This window comes from Anguilla rostrata, chromosome 4 (assembly GCF_018555375.3).
Source record: "Anguilla rostrata isolate EN2019 chromosome 4, ASM1855537v3, whole genome shotgun sequence".
NCBI lineage: Eukaryota > Metazoa > Chordata > Actinopteri > Anguilliformes > Anguillidae > Anguilla > Anguilla rostrata.
In genome coordinates this window covers 16,070,567-16,091,523 of record NC_057936.1, presented here as the reverse complement: position 1 = coordinate 16,091,523, position 20,957 = coordinate 16,070,567, and the positions used below count along the sequence as shown (strand labels likewise).

General features: G+C 36.9%; 1 protein-coding gene across 1 annotated transcript in view; it reads right to left on the bottom strand.

Annotated features, from left to right (window-relative positions):
• Positions 1–20,957, bottom strand: part of LOC135252643 (cadherin-7-like) — an 86,992-nt gene that overhangs the window by 32,674 nt on the left and 33,361 nt on the right. The window contains exons 3-4 of the mRNA XM_064330963.1: positions 12,301–12,595; positions 4,446–4,565 (exon numbers count right to left, since the gene is read on the bottom strand). Of these exons, the coding sequence (XP_064187033.1) occupies positions 4,446–4,565; positions 12,301–12,595 (415 nt within the window). The remainder of the gene's footprint in view (positions 1–4,445; positions 4,566–12,300; positions 12,596–20,957) is intronic.

The window sequence follows — 20,957 nt, the reverse complement described above, 5'->3', positions numbered from 1 at the left end:
AGAGATAAATCAGGATCATTAAGCACTGCCATTTTAGAAATATCAGGTATGTCAAATTGAAATGCATGGCTTCCTTTTCCCTCTTAAATATCCCCTTTATGGATAATTAATTCCCTTAGAGCTGTCTGGCCTTTCTTCGCACTCTTTTCATTAAGGCCTGAAAGCGTGTGGTAAGTGGGTATGACGTGGTGATTTTTGACTTTTTGTTGAATGACAGCTGGTCCTCTCTTTGCCATGAATGGAGTTTTAAGTTACAGAATAGTCAAGCAGAGCGGGAAAAGTTTGTGTGTGGTTTGGGGCTGAGAGCGGGGGTGGGGGTGTGGGGGGGAGGGTGGGATGGTGGGGGTTCCAAATGGTTTTCCAAATAATTTTCTTTCATTTGTAACTTGCATACATTTAATGTGTGTAATAGGTTCCAGAAACAACCTGATTAGAAAATGAGACTTGCATGCTGAGACAATGCAAATATTCATATTCCCTTTGGTCCGGATTTTTACCCTCCTCTTGTTTCAAACGCATACTTTTAACTGAAATCAAGTGCAATCACTGTCAATTTGCCTTACATAAGCCATTTCGCCAATCACAAGGGGCTCTTGAACATCTATGAAAAATCAACAGACAAGTACCCACTAATTAAAAAACAAGCCTTAATTGACCACTCTGGAGCTATCTATACTCATGGCCCAAAAGTGTTAAATTAAGGCCTATTGTTTTAATTAGTGGGTACTTGAGTGGAAATGTCTGCACCAAAAATGTAATGGGCCAGCATGCAGAAAAGGTGTTGATTGTGCATTAAGAATCAATCTCCCTTAATCAGATGAAGCTTTTTTCTGATTGGAATTAATGTCATGTTGCACCACTTGCCAGTTGTTGCTCTGTTTAGGGAGACTGACTTCATTACAAAATTACCACGTTGACTATTTACAGCAGCCGAATCACTTTCAGCAGTCTGCTGCAAATAATCTGATTGCAATGTTGCGCTTTTAAAAAAGGAACATTATCAAAATTACTGGTAACTTCCAGTGTGACCTTTTATGAATTGGAAGAATTACCTTATTGACCCACCCATTATGTTTTTGGTAGGTTACACTGCGGGGGTATAATAAAAAAGGAAGCATAACATACCCAGGGTTTCTTTGCATTAGTTGGCTTCACAAAACCTAACAACCAGAAGCCGGCTTCACCGGTATCACAAAGGTGGTTATCAACTTTTTAAGTGAACACGGGCTTTGTTAATCAAGGTCTGTGTACGTTCCTATAAAAGTGACCATGTTGGTAAAATTTCGTATTTCTCACCTGAGTTAAACGGATGGTCATAATGGACAGATTTGAAGAATATAAAACAATCACAATGTCAAGAATTAACACCATTTCCACCAACAAAGCAGGGGAGGAGGGTTTGCAAAAAAATAGCTAATAGTGTAAATCTATTAGGTAATACCGTATTGACCTTACCAACACTAACAAATAAATATACACTCTCACTAATTGTCCTCCAGTTTACGTTTAATGTGAAAATTGCTCATTCACCTCCAAGCTCCACGGGATCCAGCAGGAATGGAGACACCTTTTTCCCAGTCAGTTGGTCAAAGGGCAGTGCTTTTATATGTTTCAATTTGATAGCCGGAACATAACCCACCTACATGAGTTACCGCGACGATATACCCCGATTTAAAGTGAATCAAGCTTTGTGATATGGAAAACCCAGGGGTTAAATCTTAAATTAACTTGCTAACCTTGTAAACTCACTCGTAGTACACCGCTCTGATCCTGGTATATGTAGCAAATGAAAGCGGAAACTAAAAGAGACACTGAAAGTTTGTAACAGTGATACTAATTCTGAAACTAATGTTAATATATTTATCGTGTTCATGCATCATCAGGCTACTGACCAATGCACAGATGATGAAAACAAGCTTTGCCTGTGGTGATATTATTATTATTATTATTATTATTATTATTATTACTATTATTATTATTACTATTATTATTATTACTCGTAATAGTAGTCGTAGTAGTAGCATACAGTTTTTAACGACACTTGTTCAAGAGCTATGATTAGCAAACAGCAAGTGCATTAATTATACAGTAATTGACAGAACCGTTACCACAGCTCTGCAGTTGGCTGGGACAAGATCAAAGTACTTTTCTCTCTGACTTTCTGTTTCATTTATTAGGGTCATTTTCTACACAAGTAGACGTTATCAGCAGAGGTTGGCATGGTCACTGGGGTGTTTAACAACAGACAGTTTATTTCTCCATCTTGTTCGGACTGCTTCATCGGGCTCCCCATGAGAAACCAGCAATGGGATGACCTGCCTGTGAAATGCACCATAAACCGGTGCCTTCCACCAAGCACCAAACGCCCATAAATCAGAAATGGCTCCTTTTTTTAACATTCAAAAAACATTCATTCACTGGTGTGTTTTGTTTGTGTAGTGTCTGCGTGTGTGTGTGTGCGTGTGTGTGTATGTTTGTGTGTCTGTATGTGTGTGTGTGTGTGTGTGTGTGTGTGCAGTGCCCTTCTCCAATTAGACTGGGAATCAACTTTCAACAAGACAGAAGGAGGATGACCTTTCTGCTTTCTGTGCTTCTTGGAAATTTCTCCCCCTCTCCCTCACTTTTGGCACAGGGAGAAGAGGAAAATCAGTATTCATGATGGGCCACTTTAATTCGCCCAGATGCATTTCTATTCCAGATAACAGCCTCTTAACATTTTTAGAACTGTGTTGTTTAATTCAGAACACATAAGTCGTCAGGGAGGAACAAGGAACACAAAAAAAGGTGCCAATTGATGTTTAACTGGCTGAGTTAGCGATTTTGCTGGTCCTCTACCCTGTCACAGGGGATCCAAGATGTAACAAAAAACAGGCACAGAATAGATGAAAATAGGAAATAAAGCCATGTTTTATCCTGTCATCTACCAAAACAGTGAAGAAAATACAAAAGGAATACAGTATAATTTCTCCAACCAGGCTATCGATATTTAATTTGGTAATACATCTATATTAAGTTGGTGTGATTACAATATGCCATAAGTTCATTTTCTTAGCATCTGCCTCCTTGATATCACTACAGAGAATTTTATTTTATTTTTTTAACTAGAAAGTCAAGAGTGCCAATTTGACTGTATATATGCCACAAAAATACTCTGCTACATGCAGCTCCTCTTCTGTGTATTCTGACTATTCTTGTGTAGGTCTATTTAACACATGTACACTCCTTATAAAGGCAGGATCACACATGAACAAATGCAGTTAGAACTGCAAAAGCAGTTAGAATGATGGCTGTTTTGTTGTGGAGATTTTCAGAAGTACCATTCGTCAATCTTACTTCAACAGAAGAATGTAGGGAACAGCCACAGTAAAGGCTGTATAAAATACATAATAGAAGTACCAAGCCATATTTTAATCAAACAATAAAACAGGGAAAATAGTGTACTGTAATAATTATTCAAGGAAACCAAATTAACACTGTTACCAGCTTTTTTAGTTTTATTTATTCATTTATTTGTTTATTTATTGGTACTTCCAGGAGTTCATGTTTCCAGTAGATGCAAAATAACTTCATAACATCAAAGATCCACCATGATATTTCACTACAGGCATTGCATTCTTCTCTACATTTGCATCCTTTGTCTGATGCCAAACCCACTGCTGGTGTGCTTAGCCAAAAAGCTCAATGTTGGTCTCATATGACTATAACACCCATTTCCAATCAAAGTTCTAATTCCAATTAGGAAACCTTTTTTATTTTTTGTAAACTTCCCTCAATATAGTTATTTTATTTAATATGTATTTTAATGCCAAAACCGTTTCACCATATGTGAGGGCAAGATGCATTTTGGCCTCTACCATGCAGGTTCATCACTGTTCCAGTGGCTTTAGACCTTTTAATTATTTATGTAATAGTAGAAAGTGCTATTTTTCTTCTTTATTTATTTGTTTGTAACAATACCCTGAGGTCAATAACCCTTTATCTTATTTCGTTTGAGATTTATTTACCTTTCTCAGCGGTGATACATGACACATATATTATATATGTTTACCACGTTTTTATTCCCCATTGAAACTGTTAGCCAATGGAGGCCACAATAGAGTTCCTTAAGAGTGATATTTACTTAAAATTTGAATGTTAATACAGATTTTATTTGATTATATTTGAAATAATTATACTATGTATGAATAAGTAACGCCTTTAAAAAAAATTTACTTGTTATGAAAATATTTTCTCTGAACAATTATATTAGTATACTTTTACTATATTTGAGCATGCCGTATAATCAGTTTTATTCATGTTCTATAGCATTCTTTGCTCATCTTTATCAGGGTGTGATTTTAGAGGACACTGTGTCATTTGTGTAAGGATATGATAAATAATGGTCATTTTCACCCTGCTAACACATGCAAAAAGAAAGTGGACAGAAGAGTTCTTAATTTGTTTACCTGTCTTTGGTTCAACTGAGAAGTAGGGCTGTCCATGGAGGATACTGTAGACCACTCTTGCACTGTTCCCATATGTGGGGTCATCAGCATCTGTTGCTGCCACCTGGACTACAGACGTTCCTGTAATCAGATCATATTGATTTGTCACTCTCTCACAAAACATTTCCATACATAGAAATGATAATAATTATCACAGCAAAACATCTGTGCGTAATTATGCATAAATGATTTCAGACCCAGGTTACCAGATGCTGTCAGACACCCAACTAGTGAAAAAAAAAATTTCAACACTGGAAAACTTTCCTGTTAAATTTCTATTTGTAGGAATAAGTTCAATTTATACTTACGATAACACAATGCTGCACTCAGTTTTTTTAAAAGACGTTCTGTCAAAGTCAATAATGTTGGCGACATCTGCTGATGGTTATCATATGACAGACACATCAGAGAATAAGTGTCAATAACATCCTGTTTTAAGACAGTGCCTTCCATCTCCTTTGTGGCTTAATAATAATGTTTAAGGGAACATCCAGGAAATGGGACAGATGTTTATGATGGGAAGGTTTGCTCTAACCTTATGTATTAACTGGGCACATAGATCGATATGCCCTTCCTTTTTTTTAGTCAGCGCATTGGCATGGTCACTATAGTTGCAGGTTTTAGTTCAAAGTGCCATGGACCAGCATCCTTGGTGGGACAATACTGGTATGCCCTTGAAAAAGTTACCCAGCAATCTAATGAAAATACAACTGTTATATCAAGGCAGAATGCATCTATTATTTTATGCAGGAGACTTCTAAGGAAAATTAAAATGTTTTTTTTTTTTTTTGTTTGCCAATTAAATGTTGCAAAATAAAATATGAATCATTAGAGTAAGCGATTGGATTAACCAGATGAAGAAGTCAGTATCTCTATGTCTGTTCCATCTCGTCTAGTATCATAATGTAGTAAATGATACAAACATACAAATTTCACAATACGAATATAATTTTAGTTTTGTTTTGATCGGTTCATTAGTAGTAAAACGTAGTTTATTCACTTTTCTATAGGAAACCTAAAACCTAAACCTATTTTCTAAACTATTCATCCCAATTCATTTTAACAGATATCCCCATTTATTAATAAATGAGCCAATGGATTTGTGAAATGTAACTTTTCTTTTCTTTTATTTATTTATTTTTTACTTTTTAACATGTATTACATCAATTTATTTCTCAAAAATGAAAACATTAACTAAATCCTGCAAACATTAACTTAAAAAATATGGAACTTTATATGCATGATTATCAATGAGTGTTTTGAGTTTTGCATGCAAGAGAAAAATGTTTCTTATTCTGACAATCACTTAGGCATTTCACAAGGCTATATTTACATTCAAAATCAGCTTCATATAGATATAAAAACCATTTACAGATACAGATTAAAATGTTATAAATATGGATTTAAGTATTTTGTTTTTATTTCAGCAATCATTTACCCTTGTCTACTTAAATATGCTAATCATACTTGTCACAATTATGTATTTCAAAGTATACCAAATATGGTATATGAAAAGCAATTATGAATGATTTGCAACAAAATGCCTAATCTTTCGTATTGAGTTAAACCACGTCTGAATATGCAGAAAATCCTAAGAACACTAATTACACTTTTTAAAGATTTGGTCATTTTGATCTGAAATTATATGTGCAAGAGAAACTTTGATGAAAGAATTTACATTACAGACTTTTGTTGGAATAGTTTTGGAAGAGTTGTTTATTTGTTTAGCAACTATAGCAGTGATTATAGCAAAGTATTCACTCAGTTTTGTAATGTCATTTGTCAGTGTTCTCTTTGCAGTCTGTGACAGATAAAGTCTATTCTATTCTATTCTATTAAATTCTAACCTGAGAGCACAGTGATCAATTGTTTTCTTACATGTATATAGTCAGTTTAGGTAAAGTCATTGTTGTTGGATATTTTACAGTCCACATTGCTGATTTTAGCAATAATTTACTTTTCGAATGTCACTGAGTTGTCTAGCTTTGCTCAACCTGTCTGGTCCTACTCAAATAAGGGGCCATACTCTTGATTAGGTGTTTACACTATGGCTATATGATTCTTTCTTTGGTCCTTGGTTAATGGCTATAATTCCCTTGCATCTGGTTGTGTCCCTGAATACTTTAAGCATGCCCTATTTCAACCTCTTCTTAAAAAAACTAATTTGGACCTATCTCTCCCTAAGAACTACAGACCCATTTCAAAATTGCCATTACTGTCTAAAATAATCGAGAAGGTGATTGCTAAATAGTTGCTATATGTTTTAGAGGCATATGATATCTTTGATAAATTCCAGTCTGGCTTCCATCTGCACTCCTTAGTGTCTCAAATGATATTCTGATGCATACAGATGCTGGGGAGTGCACAGATGTATTGCTGCAAGATCTTAGTGTACCTTTTGATATTATTGATCATAGTGTTCTCATTGAGTGGCTTAAGTGGGTGGGTATTGTGGGGGCAGCCTTGGCATGGTTATCATATTATCTCTCTGATAATAGTTGCCCAGACTCTGTATGTGATTATCTGTCATCTTCTGCTCCCTTTTCACGTGGTGTCCCACAGGGCTCAGTTCTTGGGCCAATCTTGTTCATTATTTATATGCTTCTACTTGTTCAGATTATTAAATAATTATTATTACATATGTCTCTTACCATTGTTACACAGATGATACTGAACTGCACCTCTTTTAAATCTAATCAGCTAGACAGCTTAGCTGCCATTAAGGATTGGATGGCTAACAATTTCCTCCAGCTACTGTAAACCATGATAAAACTAAACTTATTGTCAGCCCCGATAGCATGAGATCCTAAGAACATTTCAGCCTAAGCTCACTAGCTTATGCATTATCTTTTTCAATTCATTTTGGGGTCATGTTTGACCAGTGCATGAGACTTGACGCTGAGAACGAACATTGCTCCAATCTAAGTAAAGCTGTACCTGTTATAGCATAGCATTACAGACTGTATAACAAACAAAAGGGCTGTCTTTCATTTACATAAAATATGGCTTAGTTACACTGTGAATAAGCTGAACAACCTCGCCAGAGTCCATGTTAAAAACAGTAAATAGAGGCAAGAGTGAATAACTGTATGACTGACAATTACTTCATAATTGAGTATACCATTTGCTGTTTTGTTTGATACTGTAAAAAAAAAAAAAACAGCATTCATTTTAATGGGTCAAAATCACTAACCCATAGCACATAAAAGAAGTTCGGGTGTCACTATTAGGTTATATTTTACTTTACTCAAGTCACTTGCAAGAACTGTATTTTTGGCTTTTACAAAATTTAGTGCTTGCAGAAAATATAGATCTGAACTCCTTACTTTCAGTCATAAAGTGAGTATTAAAGATTTGGAGACCCAGTCTGTGTCATAGGCCTACTCCTGTAAGCTGTAATTGGAGAATGCATGAAGTCACACAAAGGCAGTTTGTATTATTTTTTTATTTTTATTTTATCTCTTTCAATTCCAGCAAAACACAGCTTTCTTTACTGAAGGCTTGACTTGGTGTATCCCGGAACTGCAACTGGAGTTTACTCTTTACAGTCAGATCAACAACAATGCATGTTCCACAGCTTTGAAACTGAACTGTGATTGGTGTGAGATTTTGACTCGGTTTTGTACTGAAAATATAAACTAACATATTTCCTGCCTTGAGGGTGAACCAGAGAAGCAACATCTTGCTCATTCAACTTAAACTATCATAAAAACTTTAAATCATTCACACAATATATAGATATCGATTCAGTAATAATTAATCATTTTGATGCTAGTTTTCATTTACCACCTCCTTTCTTTCAATTGCAGTGCTTTCAATGGGACAACATCTAACCATTCTCACCGCTCAATAAAATGCTTAGAGCTCAACTGCTATTCACAAGTTTTACAGTCAACAGTGTATGACCATTGTTACTGCAAAATAACCGTGGACAAGTGTAGAGTAAATGAAGTTCCCCTCCCTTTAGAATGTTACTCAGTGGCTTGATTACCTGCCGACAAAACACTGTTTTGTTTTCAGGAATTCAATTCAGGCATTGACCAAATAAATTGAGAAAAACTCTGGGTACAGTTTAGGTCTCCACTTGCTCTTCAAGTGCATCTATTATGGTATGCTATCCAGCTATTAGTGATTTAAAGATTTATATCTTTTATTTGAAGCATGGTTACAGAGTACAGTCTTCAGACCTCTGGATACAGGGTCTCTGCATTTACATGCCAGATCTGCACCTAATTGCCTAATTAAATTCATTATTTCCTCTTAATTGAGCCCATTTATCACTCAGCCCTAGTCTTCAGCTGTTAATGATTTAAACACATCTATAAAACAGTCGTTGAGGACAAGAGTGGCCTACCCTTCCTGTAGTTTATGACACAGTAAATTGTTTTATATGGATACTTATAAAGATTAGATCAATTATTCATACACCATTAATAAGACTTTAAAATAAAATGTTAGTAAGGGTTGGTTATGTAAGCAATGCGGAGCTTGAACTAGTTTACTAGTTTAATATTCTGCATATAACCTGGACATGAGTATCAATAGCTTTTACAAATTGAGACATTGTAGGGCTGTATGTGTGGAACTAAAACTAAATCAATAAATCCAATGTGAAAATGCATAACTTCGTCAAAATGACTAATATCACAGCCATTTGTTTTACAAATTGTGAAATTATTTAAGTTGGATAATGTTTCTGAGAGTACCCAGTTGGTTCATAAACATGATACTTCTAATGTGTTTTTCTTTATTAACGTCAAGTGCTCTATAATTTTCTTTCCCCTTGTTGTATTGGCTATAATAAAATCAGTAAAGCTATATACCAGCCTTTGCATAATGTTCACAATAAACAATTCTAGTACACTTTCAATGATTATTGATGCTTCAGTAATGCAAATTATTAACATGAATTGCAGCTCTTTATACTTCAGGCAAGAATATTTTTTTATGTATGCATATTTTATGTTCTATTGCGCATCCTGTCATTTTAATACAAACTGGCTCTGATGTAAATTCAGTCTTAGTCAAAATGCTTTGTAGTTGCTTAAATATTCAAATCATGCACTTTTTTTTACATCAGAGTGAAGAAACACAAGGCCAAAGGAAAAACGGGGCACATCCGCTTTGGAATAGTATATACTGTATACGTGCTTTCTCTGAGATACAGGCAATTGTGATATTACATTTGTAGACACATCCTTTCTATATCAACCATTTGCTTTTTATGAGTGAAATATAAAAAAAGTTTATTATTATTGTCATTATTAATTATTATTATTATTATTTTAACACTTATTTTTTAATGTAGCCTACATTAAGAGTAAGACCAGGGCTGCCCAGCGCTATTCCTGGAGATCCTGTAGGCTTTCATTGCAACTCAAATATGACACACCTGCTTCTACTACAGTAATTAGCAGCTCAACAAGATTTCTACCTTTTGTACGACAAACTGTACACTTTGTTAGGGTTGGACAGAAAAACTACATGGCAGTAGATCTCCAGGAAAAGGGCTGGGCAACCCTGGGTAGGACTATTAATGATCTATGCCAGTGCTGCCCAACCCTGTTCCTGGAGATCTACCATCCTGTAGGTTTTCACTCTAAACCTAACAAAGCACAACTCAGCTTCATATCTCAATGAGCTGCTACTTAGTAGAAACAGTTGTGCCAAATGAAATGAAAACCAATAGGGTGGTAGATCTTCTGCAACAGGGTTAGCCAACCCTGCTATATGCCCCTAAATCCCCAAAGTGTAAACACAAGTTATAATATAACTTGTAGTCATTTTGGCAAATCATCGTAATATACATGTGTAATATACATAATATATGCATAATGCTGTATGAAATAAGATGCTCAAATAGATTTACTGTCCACTCAATGATGTTTCATGTGTTGGGTATCAGGCATACTGTAGTAATAACAGCATTGTTGTGATCAGCGCTGTTGTGTAATGAAAACTTAGGTATCAGTGGTATCAGTGTTTTATAAAATCATTGGTACCCTGAGCAATTGTTGCAGAGCAAGCTGAAACAGATTCTGTCAATACAATACTATGAATTCATTCTTCTGCCATTTGAATTCAGCAGTGTTAGGGATGATTCAAATGATAAGGATCCTGGAGAGTTGCATGCTTTTTAACAGCTTCCCCAATTCAGTTTTCAAAATTAATTAATTCATCAATTATTTGACATGGAGTGGCAGCAACACACATGGAAGACTGACATACAGACAGAAAGACAGACATGACTGTAGTGTTCTAAAGTGCAGGTGGCTCAAAGCTCTGACTTAATTTTGTATATAGGGCAGCATCCATTTATATCTGTGAAAAGTCTAAAATGTACTGCACTGTCTGCAAAAGTCACAACGTGTCATTCCTCCAATAAACAGAATGAATACTGTGCCCAATGTGTTGCCGACCTTTACTTCACCCTGAGACTTCCAAACTTTGTCATCTTTCAGCTTCTCATATCTGCTATCCTATTCTTGGCAGAATATCACATGCATTTTAAAAGAAGACATAATCCTTTTTTTCCCATGCAGACAGCGGAGAGGTCTTGAAGTGAAGTAAGTTTTTTTTGTCTGTCATGAATACCACTGGAGGTGCTATTTACTCATACTGTACTGTCCTACTTAAATCGGCTATTTAAGCATAAGCAACTTTAAACATTCCTTTTGTTTCCTGCTGTTTTTGTGGCAGTCCTATTATGCGCTTATATTGTAATTATATTTTAGGCTGTGCATTTCCTAAAGGCATGGTGTCTGCAAGTAATAAAGGTTTTTTTTTATTTCTAATTTGAATTTTTTTTTTTTTAAAGTGAAACAGTATCTTTATATCAAAATATTACATTGAATTGCCACCATCTCTGCAAAGTGCAGTAGCGTAGTAAACAAGTGATTTTAAGTACTTTATTATAATAATCATTAACAATATAAAATGTAATTCTATGTTTCCTAGACTGTAGAACTGTTTTTGCTCTCAAATACAGTAATATTGACCTATCCTTTGGGGAAACTGTCCCTGTTCTTATAGCTTCAGATCTGATGATTTAATGAAGTAATGATCTAAAGTGTGCAGAATACCCAAATGCTACTTTTAAACTTCTTCCATTTCTACATTCTTTATTGTCATCTGGCATTAAGTTTTATTTTAAAAACGATTGTAGTATAAAGATTAAACAGACCAAAACAGATGATAGCAGCTTGACTCAAAATTTTATACCCTGACATAACTATAAAGGTCTTCACAAATATACATTTTATGTGACTTCACAAAAATACATAAATAAAAATAAATTTAAAATAAAATGGCAGCACCTGCACTTAATTGTATTGAGATATGCTACTTTTTTCTCTCTTTTTTTTTTGCTTATTCTAGCTGATTTCTCTTCTGCCATATCAAGACTCTTCTGTAAAAGGAGTATGGATAGGTACTACACAATGACAGATGCTCATGAATTTGATTGAGTTAACTTAAGCAGGTACTTAAAATGCCATTGCTAAAGAACAAGACTTAGAACCGAATGAAGAAAATGCTATAGCTGATTATTAATCACTATGACCTGCTGCTATTACAATTATTGCCCGATCTACCACTGCAAGAACTATGACTATGACATATTACGATCTTTAAGGCTAACTGACATTTTAATTATGACCATTATCAAAAAGATTTATGGGGTTAACTGTGGCCATGCGTGTGTACGTGTTTGTGTGTGTGTGTGCATGTGTATGTGTGAGCGGGAGTGTGTGTGTGTGCATGCATGTGCTCATGTATGAAAGGGCAAGAAAGAGACACAGAGAGGAGTGAGCCTCACCCAGGGGAGACATCTCTGGAACCCCGGCAGTGTAGGGGCCATCCAGGAACTTGGGTTCATTGTCGTTGATGTCCTGGATCTTGACGATGAACTCTGACTCTGGCTCCACGGGGCGGTTGGTGGCCCGATCCACGGCCTGGGCCCGCAGCGTGTAGTAGGCCTGCTCCTCTCTGTCCAGCCGTTTGGTGGCATGGATATCTCCTGTGTTCTCATCGATGGTGAAGATGGAAGTGGCGCCCTCTCCAGACAGCACGTACTTAATGTTTCCTTCCCCCTGGTCCACATCTGAATGAAGCTACAAGGAAGGGACAGGTCCATAAATGAGCAACAAAATGTAGACAGGAAGGAAAAAACTAATAATTTTTGGATTTCAAATCTGTGATTCAACATAAAAAGTAGGACTTTAACTGCAGCTCAAGGGCAGAATACAGATAATACATTAATATTAGAAAGGCTAGAAATAAGAAATTTCACATTTTGGGAAAACTGGAGAAAGAGATCATAAGCAGTATTTATTCATAATTTTTGGGGTTATTTTGTTTATCGCAAAATGAAGGAAACATGAGTTTTGCAAGGATTTGGATCTATGAATATACATGTGAACCAAGTTTACAAATGTTTCTTGTAAAACACAATCAATATTGAATGAGCCCAACATCAGAAGAGAGCCACGAGCGCCTATTGCCTAAGTACAAATTGAAGAGCTTTCGCAAGAACAAACAACAAAATGCTTCTCATTGGAATAAATATTTTATGCATTGTTTAATAAAAATGGCTCTTTGATGCAGCCTGCTGCACGGTGTCTCCAATTTCCAGTTGCGTTATGCTGAATTATCATCAACTGCCACACTTGCTTCCCTTGCAAAACATAAATAGCGGGGCACGACTCTTCCTCTGGATTCCCCGGAGATCCGCCGAGCACAGCTATTTAGGGACACATCGCTGAATGAACCACTGGGGTGTGAGAAGGTGAATGGAATAAAATCCGTCTGAATCGATGCTGACACTGATTCGCTGCTTTGTGTATAAACAGATCTTTATGGGAGACGGCAGCGTGCACTTGCGTTCGTTCGTTTGCGCTTCAGACACGGGGCGAAACTCAGAGACTAAGCGGGGTTGCTAATCCCCACCTTGCGATTCATTCGTTGTGACATGTGGCATATTCAAATTATCTTAGCACAGAAGGCAATTACGATGCGCTATCATCCTTTTACTTTTTGGTTCCAATTTTCAGCGTTCATGATTCAGATTGTAATTTCTGCTTTCACTTTGTCGACCGAGGCATTGTTCTTTATCAAATCTCCTCTCTGGTTTGCAAGCTTTGTTTAACAGTGGTCTCGAGAGGTTTCTTAGCTGCAAAGAAGGCCCCAGGCTTAAAAAAAAATGTCTGATAAAAGTCTTAAGTCTTACATTTTCTATTCTCGGGAGAGGAGGTTTTCTTCTATTCAGCGAACTGTGTACACAGTGTTGAGCAAAGTGAAAATACAGAGTCCATACCCACCAGCATCCTATAAGCATGCCTGGCAACACTACAGCAAACCGGTCTCCACAGAACTGCTCAATGCCCTTAATGAACAGATGCCTGCCAGAAGTTTCTACATGGCTACAGACTATGTACACTGCCCAGTGGTCTTTCCACAAGTATTGGTAAAAGCTGGACCACAACATTTACCTCAAATGCCTAAGTAAAAAAAATAATTCATATAATGCATGGTAAAGAAGAGGAAGACGCAGTAGACAGACCACTTTGCTGAGCCTGTGGTAATCTGGTGTTTTGATCTTATCAAGAGACAGCAGATCTCTATGTTGATCCGGTTTTATAGAAATAATTATTTGCTTTGAGGAGTTTGGTTGGCATTAGTCCAAATCATGAAATGCCAAACAAACTCAGATATGCTTTTCCTCATAATAATTCAGTAGAAAATCGATGAAATTTAGCATTGAGCAAAACAGGACAATCACTGGGTGCTTATATATCAAAAGGCATTTTCAAACTCCAGAAGAAAAGGGCACATATTTGAAGACAAGCAAGAATGGTGCCACAGTGCAATGGATCTAAAATTGGGCTTACTTGAATTAAGTTCATGCCACTCTTTTTATTAGAAGATATAATTTTAATACTCATTTACTGAATTTTGAAAACCATTCCAAGACCAATGCATTTCAGCCACGTTAGCCTTCAGCATTGTTTGGAAACATCTGAGAATGCGTTTTCATGAACTCTCATCTTTTTAGGCAAAGAGCAAAAGGGAAGGCTCCTATTAAGTCTTAACACAATGGAAGTAGGAGGCGATGTTCACAGTTGTCAGGACAATGAATCCCAGGGCTTATCTCACTTTTTTGTATTTTACAAGTGCCAAATCAAAGAACACTGGATTTATCATTTTTGCCTTATAAACAAAACCTGTGCCTGAAATGTAAATAAATTAAACTTCAAAATAAATAGTAAAACACAGAGAAGTAGATTTTGGAAAACAAACTATGCTTAGGGGTGTGACATCACAAATTAAACATTGATTGAAATTAATTAAATATTCTACACAGTAAATAAATTGTGCTCTTGAGACATTTCAGTCCAGTCTGAGATGGAGGTAGTCAGCCTTTCATTAGGGTGATTTTGAATGCAAAACATACATTCTAGTTCTACTGATTTCCAGATATGAGTAGTCACCATGACTGCTTCTAAATACATTTTAAATAAATCCAATAAATAAGATCACCAACTATTTAAAACTTAAAATGGCCAGGAAACATTATAGTTTCATTGACTGTTAGCTGGCTGGAGAACACTAGTTGTTTTTAGCGACATTCACTAAAAGCGATTGGTTTTGCTGTTGTCATTGTGCCCAGCTATTGTTATTCTTGTTTAGTTTAAATTCATTAGATCAATAAAGCCAGATTTCTTGAGACCAAACCCAGCAAGCAAACGCCTCCTGGATCACCATCGGTGTTGTTCTGGCAGCATTTCACAAATTAAGATTACTGCACCTGAGTAGATGCAGGACCATATACTATCTATTTTGTTTCTCTTCGTAGCTAATCCTCATCTCAACTGTGTCGCCTCTACTGACCATGAGTAAACCACTGTAGTGTCAATTTGCTAAATGCTGGTGCCAACAGCAGGTCTACTGGGCTAGTGTATGCCTCCTAGCATGGAATATGCCTGCTTTGTCCTACATAATAAATAAACAATAGTTAATTTATTTATTTATTTATTAATTTATATAGCACTTGTCTTGCACTAAAAGCACTTTACAGTCATGAGGGCGAAACTCGCCGGGGCGATGATTAGGGCAGGTTGAGAGAGCCAAGTTGTGAAGGACCCAGACTCAAGAAATAATTAGATTGATTTACTAAATAAATAAGAAAATGTGCTTAATAAAATTATAGACATGTTGCACGCAATTAAGTATATGTGATGTCTTAAACTTAATTAGTTTGTCCTTAATAACATTGCATGCAGCCACTGTCCAACAATTTTTTTTTTTTTTTTTTGCTTAAACTACCACCCCACATGTTCTGAACAGGGCGGGACTTCTGTCCTTTCTAGAGTAGTCACCTAGTGACAACTGGTTATGACTGGCCACAGACGTAGACTCTTCCAATCAGAGTAGCCTAAGGAATACAAGAATTTGTGAGAGTTGAAGTCTCAAATTCTGAAGCTATGCTTGTGATTGCCATAAGCGTGGACTTCCATGTATGTTTCAGGGAATTTCTTTCTGCAGTTTGATTCCTACACAACAGTGCATCGGGAAAATCGGTACCGCATTTGGTGGGTGGTTGGGTGCTTATTTCAGATCCTGTATTCTTCATGGCCACAAATTAATCAAAGTGCACAAACACAGTTTCCCCCAGCCCGGGAATGATCCTTTACTTGGCCACTGGTTGCCAGTCTCCACCATAGACAAAACACTTTCATAGTCAAAACAAAATGAAAGAGTTACGGAGGAGAAATAGGAAAGAGAATGAGATGCAACTGCGAGGCAGGGCAATGGTGCAGTCGTCTTGCTGTGCTTGGCTTTTTTATATTCATTTATACCTTTCCCTGTGGGCCTCAACAGAGCCCTACACTCGGGACTAGCTCTCTGGCACAGCATGGCCACTTTCTCGGCTCCCTCGTTTTTCTTTTACGACTGACGGTGCTTGCAGTGCATTGCAGAGAGGGTCTGGATGAATGGTACTGGTTTGCCTCTGCTCTCTTTCGCTCTCCCCCTCTTGCTCTCTCTTTTTCAATGGTGCTGGTGCCCAGCACGGCACCCGAAACTAGTTTTTCCTCTTCGGTAACCATGCCTCAATTACTCTGCCCCCAGGGGTCCAGATGGGAGCCCGGCTTGGGTCTTCCCCGTCCATCAATCTGTGTCCTCCCTACAGTAAATAGTTGTCTGGCTATACCATCTTTTTGAGCTGTCTTGTACAGTCCAGGAATGTGCGTCAGTGGGTGGTCAGAGAATGAGTTTCTTAATCCGTGAAGCGCCAAGTCCATATCCATGCATTGACACAGAGCAGTAAATAGCAGGACATGAATGATAGTAGAGCAAATGCAGATTGAGTAGAATATCCTATACTGCTGTATAATTCATTTACTATCATTTACTTGAGTTAACTATCACAGTTATTCATACCTTAGCTATCATACTTTGTATTAAATGAGTGTTCCTCTGAAAAGAACAGCATAATGTTATGGGCACAGTTTACATTTGTCTTTAATGCTTCAGTTTTGCGTAAGTCTTCTCGCCCTTGCCATTTTGTTCAGTAAGCCAAAATTAACATGCAGCCAAATGTCTTTTGTTACTAAAACTATATTTCACAAATAGAACAGAACATGGATATCCATCAATGAGAGAAGCTGAAAATGTAATTATGTTCAGCACTGTCTCGTATCTTCACTGCCTTCAATAGATCAATAGGTTTAATAGATCCCCAAAATGAATATCATAATATTGTAGATTACTTGGTATTCACCAACTGACTTAGGGCAAACCAGGCCTTACTTTAGAGGGAAAGCCCATGTGCTCAAATCCCCATTACTGGAAAAGCATACAGGCTATCAAGGAAATGTATTGTGCTATGATAAATAAAACAAATTAAGAATGTCATTACAACCCTGTTGCAGGATTATGTCGTTTTTCTTTGGCAGGCCCAGAGACTATTATGCCACCAATGGTAAATACAGTACCGCTGGTTTTATATTCGCATAATTTAGCATTCATCTATCTGGCTCCCATCACACAGTGGAGAGCGCTTAATGCCGCTGTCCCCTCTGAAAACTGCCGCACATTATGAATTCTAAGCTGTCTGACATGCCAGAAAGCATCGCTTACTTATGCACAGGGATCCTCACCCAGGGCATTGTTTCTCATATTAAGATATTTTATATTAAGCAAGGAAGAAAAATCACAATGGTGGAGCATTTGCATATTTAAAAAAGTGTGGCTCAGCATTACGAGGGTAAGGAATCATTAGAGACTAGGTCATTTGTGCCACTGCTCATTTTCTGTAATTACCAGTAAGCTTAAATCCTAGTCCTGTGTAGAGGACTCCCATATCAATTGGATATGCAGACATATTTAATGATTTCCTGCCCTTTTTCTTCTAATCTGCAATTCCTAATCATATTAGCCAGCATTCACCAGAGAGTGCAGATGTACGGCATGTGCTGTTTTCTGAAACGTCATTGGAGCCAACGCTTCCGTCCACACCGCATTCCTCAAGTTGAACGTGCACAGACAAGACATGGAGGAAGACACTCCATGCACAGCTTTAGCATACATACTGAGAGTCTGATTGACAAGTTCTCTTTGACTGGGTCACTAGTGGATCCTCCCTCCCCAGGCAATGCTACATCCAATTATGTAACCCCCTGCTGGGCCGCTAGACTGACACAATCTAGATTCAATGAAACTGGATCTTTTACACTGGAACAGTACAGTGAGAAGATGAGCTACCCAGCAGCCTCTATGCTTTCATGGCAAAATGTTAAGGTGCATTAGAAAATCACATCACATAGCCTATGGCATAATACACTCCTGTAGCAGATACCTTTTGACCCAATTTAAACTGTACAAAATGTAAGCTATAGGCTAAGTGGTTATACAACACTACTCACGGAACTGAAAAATATCAGTAACCATTTTCTATCCTCTGTAGCACTATAAACTGGCATATTGTTCTGTTCATATATTGGGAATACACTGGATTTTCCACACAATCCTGTATTCACCAAAAGCAAAATGAGGGCTCTGAGTATTTTCTATACCATTGGCATTACATTACAGTCACACAGCAAACACTCATACCCATAAGTGACTTACGGAAGTTGAGAACTTCAGTGACCACATAGCCACGTTTCAATTTCTAATTGTGATATGTGCAGGCCGGATGATATCCTTCCTACCTTTATACATGTAGCCAAAGTTACATTTCACCAAACTGGAAATGTTTAATTCTCTGGGCAGTATTGTGCTGAAAATCTCACATGGTAGATCTATTTCAATCAGGGTTTAAAAACTGAATAAGGGGCATTGACTCTGAAAATTTGAAAAGTGCTCTCATACCTAACACTTCAGACTGGATTACCATAATAACCATAAAACAATGGGAAAGGTAATAGAGTAATATGCTGAGACTATCAAATACAGAACATTGAGTCAGTTTAAATAATTCCATTTACTGTCTAGACTATAGACCTTAACCATATTTCACCAGTTTCAATAAACTGTTCTGTTTGACAATTCAATAAGATACATTGATACCTTGTTACAGTAAACCTTAAAATGCTGTGATGCACACATCTTACAACTTTACTTTTATATTTATGATATTATGAGTGTACCTTCAGAATATTATCATCAGCAAGTTAAACTATGGTCTGATTGATTTACCAATCATAAATAGATGAAAAATAACACTTAATGAAATGAGTGTCCTAAAGTAGACGCCACTTCACCTACTGAATATGACTTCAGCTTGAGCACTGAAAAATATAAATAAATAAAGTATGGTTTTATAGCTTTAATTGATATTTGATGAGCATTCATAAGTCATTCATAAGCGGATGCAATGTCTACTGTTGAACATGCACTGCGAAGCAAATAAATAATGTTAACACCATAATATATGCTAATAAAATTTTATCACTGTTTAATTAACGGACCCTTCATACAAAGTGTCATGCAGCTAGTCAAATCATGCATTATATCATGATTGCTCTGATACAAAGGCAATCTGATTGCATACCAAATTAAGAAGCTAGGGATCTGATGGATGCTGCAAGGATAAGGGAAAGGGCCAGGAAGTCAATGCATAACCCTACTCATCTAAACATGCAGGTAATGTACAGAGATATTATGGGATATCTCTTGGCTAAGAAGAGGTGCATGTCTGTGACAGATCCAACAACGCCACATCTATATCCGCTAGTGTGCCACAAAAAATGGCACACACCTACATGTTTCATCACATAGCCTATAAATACACTTGTCTACTCTTTAGCATAATAATACTGCACCCCTTGATTCCTCAGTATACAGTGCTTGTTCAGACTCCATTCTGGTTTTATCCTAAATTCATTTTCCCCGTGCACCTTTTAGGCAATAGATTGTCGACCTGTCCAGGGTGTATTCCTGCCTCTCGCACAATGAACACTGACCAAGACAAGTGGGTATAGATAATGGATGGATGGTTCCAAATATACGTGCTTGTGTTTCCAAAAGTGCAGGTGTTCCCCATAAAAATTCAGCCCTGTGTATGATTCTGTCCAGAATACTGTGATATCATGCCTCCGTAATAACCCGTATCAATGTGCTTAAAAATACACAACTCCTCGATCCCAGTCTTTCCCAAAAATAATTAGACGCATGTTCTTAATCCCACACAAACTGAAGCTCAATGTTTTGCTTAAACAGACTGAGCTTGCTTAAAAGGATAATAGGTAATATTACAGAAAATGATGTTACCAACATCTCTGCATTAATTAGGATGCCATTGCATTTGCACGTCTCCATACTGAGCCATGGCAAAGCCAACAATTTCTAGTCACATCACGCAGTTACAAATTGCCATTCACTTTGTCATGCCTGTAGTTTCAGTTCATCATATCAGTAAATCATGCAGCAGTGAGGGCATTTTGTAATTATGTATGGCAAAAAACACTCGCAAATTACACGAAAGTGCATATACACTAAGAATGTTAAGGAATGTAATTACAGTTGAAGTAAAATAGATCTTTTATAGTTTCATTTTTTCCTTTCTAATGTCACACTAACCATTTTAAGCCTGTGTCAAGCTTCATAATTTGTGAATTCTCATTTTTCACTGCTTGAGTATTACAGAGACAATGAGAAAGACCTTGCTTTTGCCTCCGGGTAGGGGGATAACTTTTTATTTTAAATAGGTCATGAATAAAAAAGCAGAACTGACTTAGCAGAATTAATTACTTCACTACTGAATACTGGCTGATTAATATTTCATGGATGTTAGTCACCTGAATAGTCACAGTTTCAATATTAGTGATGTTTTGTATCATCCAACTAAAATAACATTTGAACAGAAAGAGAGGACAGACGATATCTACCACTTATCCTATTGCAGTATGGTTGGTTCCATTGAAACCGCAGAGTGCTAGCTGCCTCACCACCCTGTATCATTCTATCACCAGA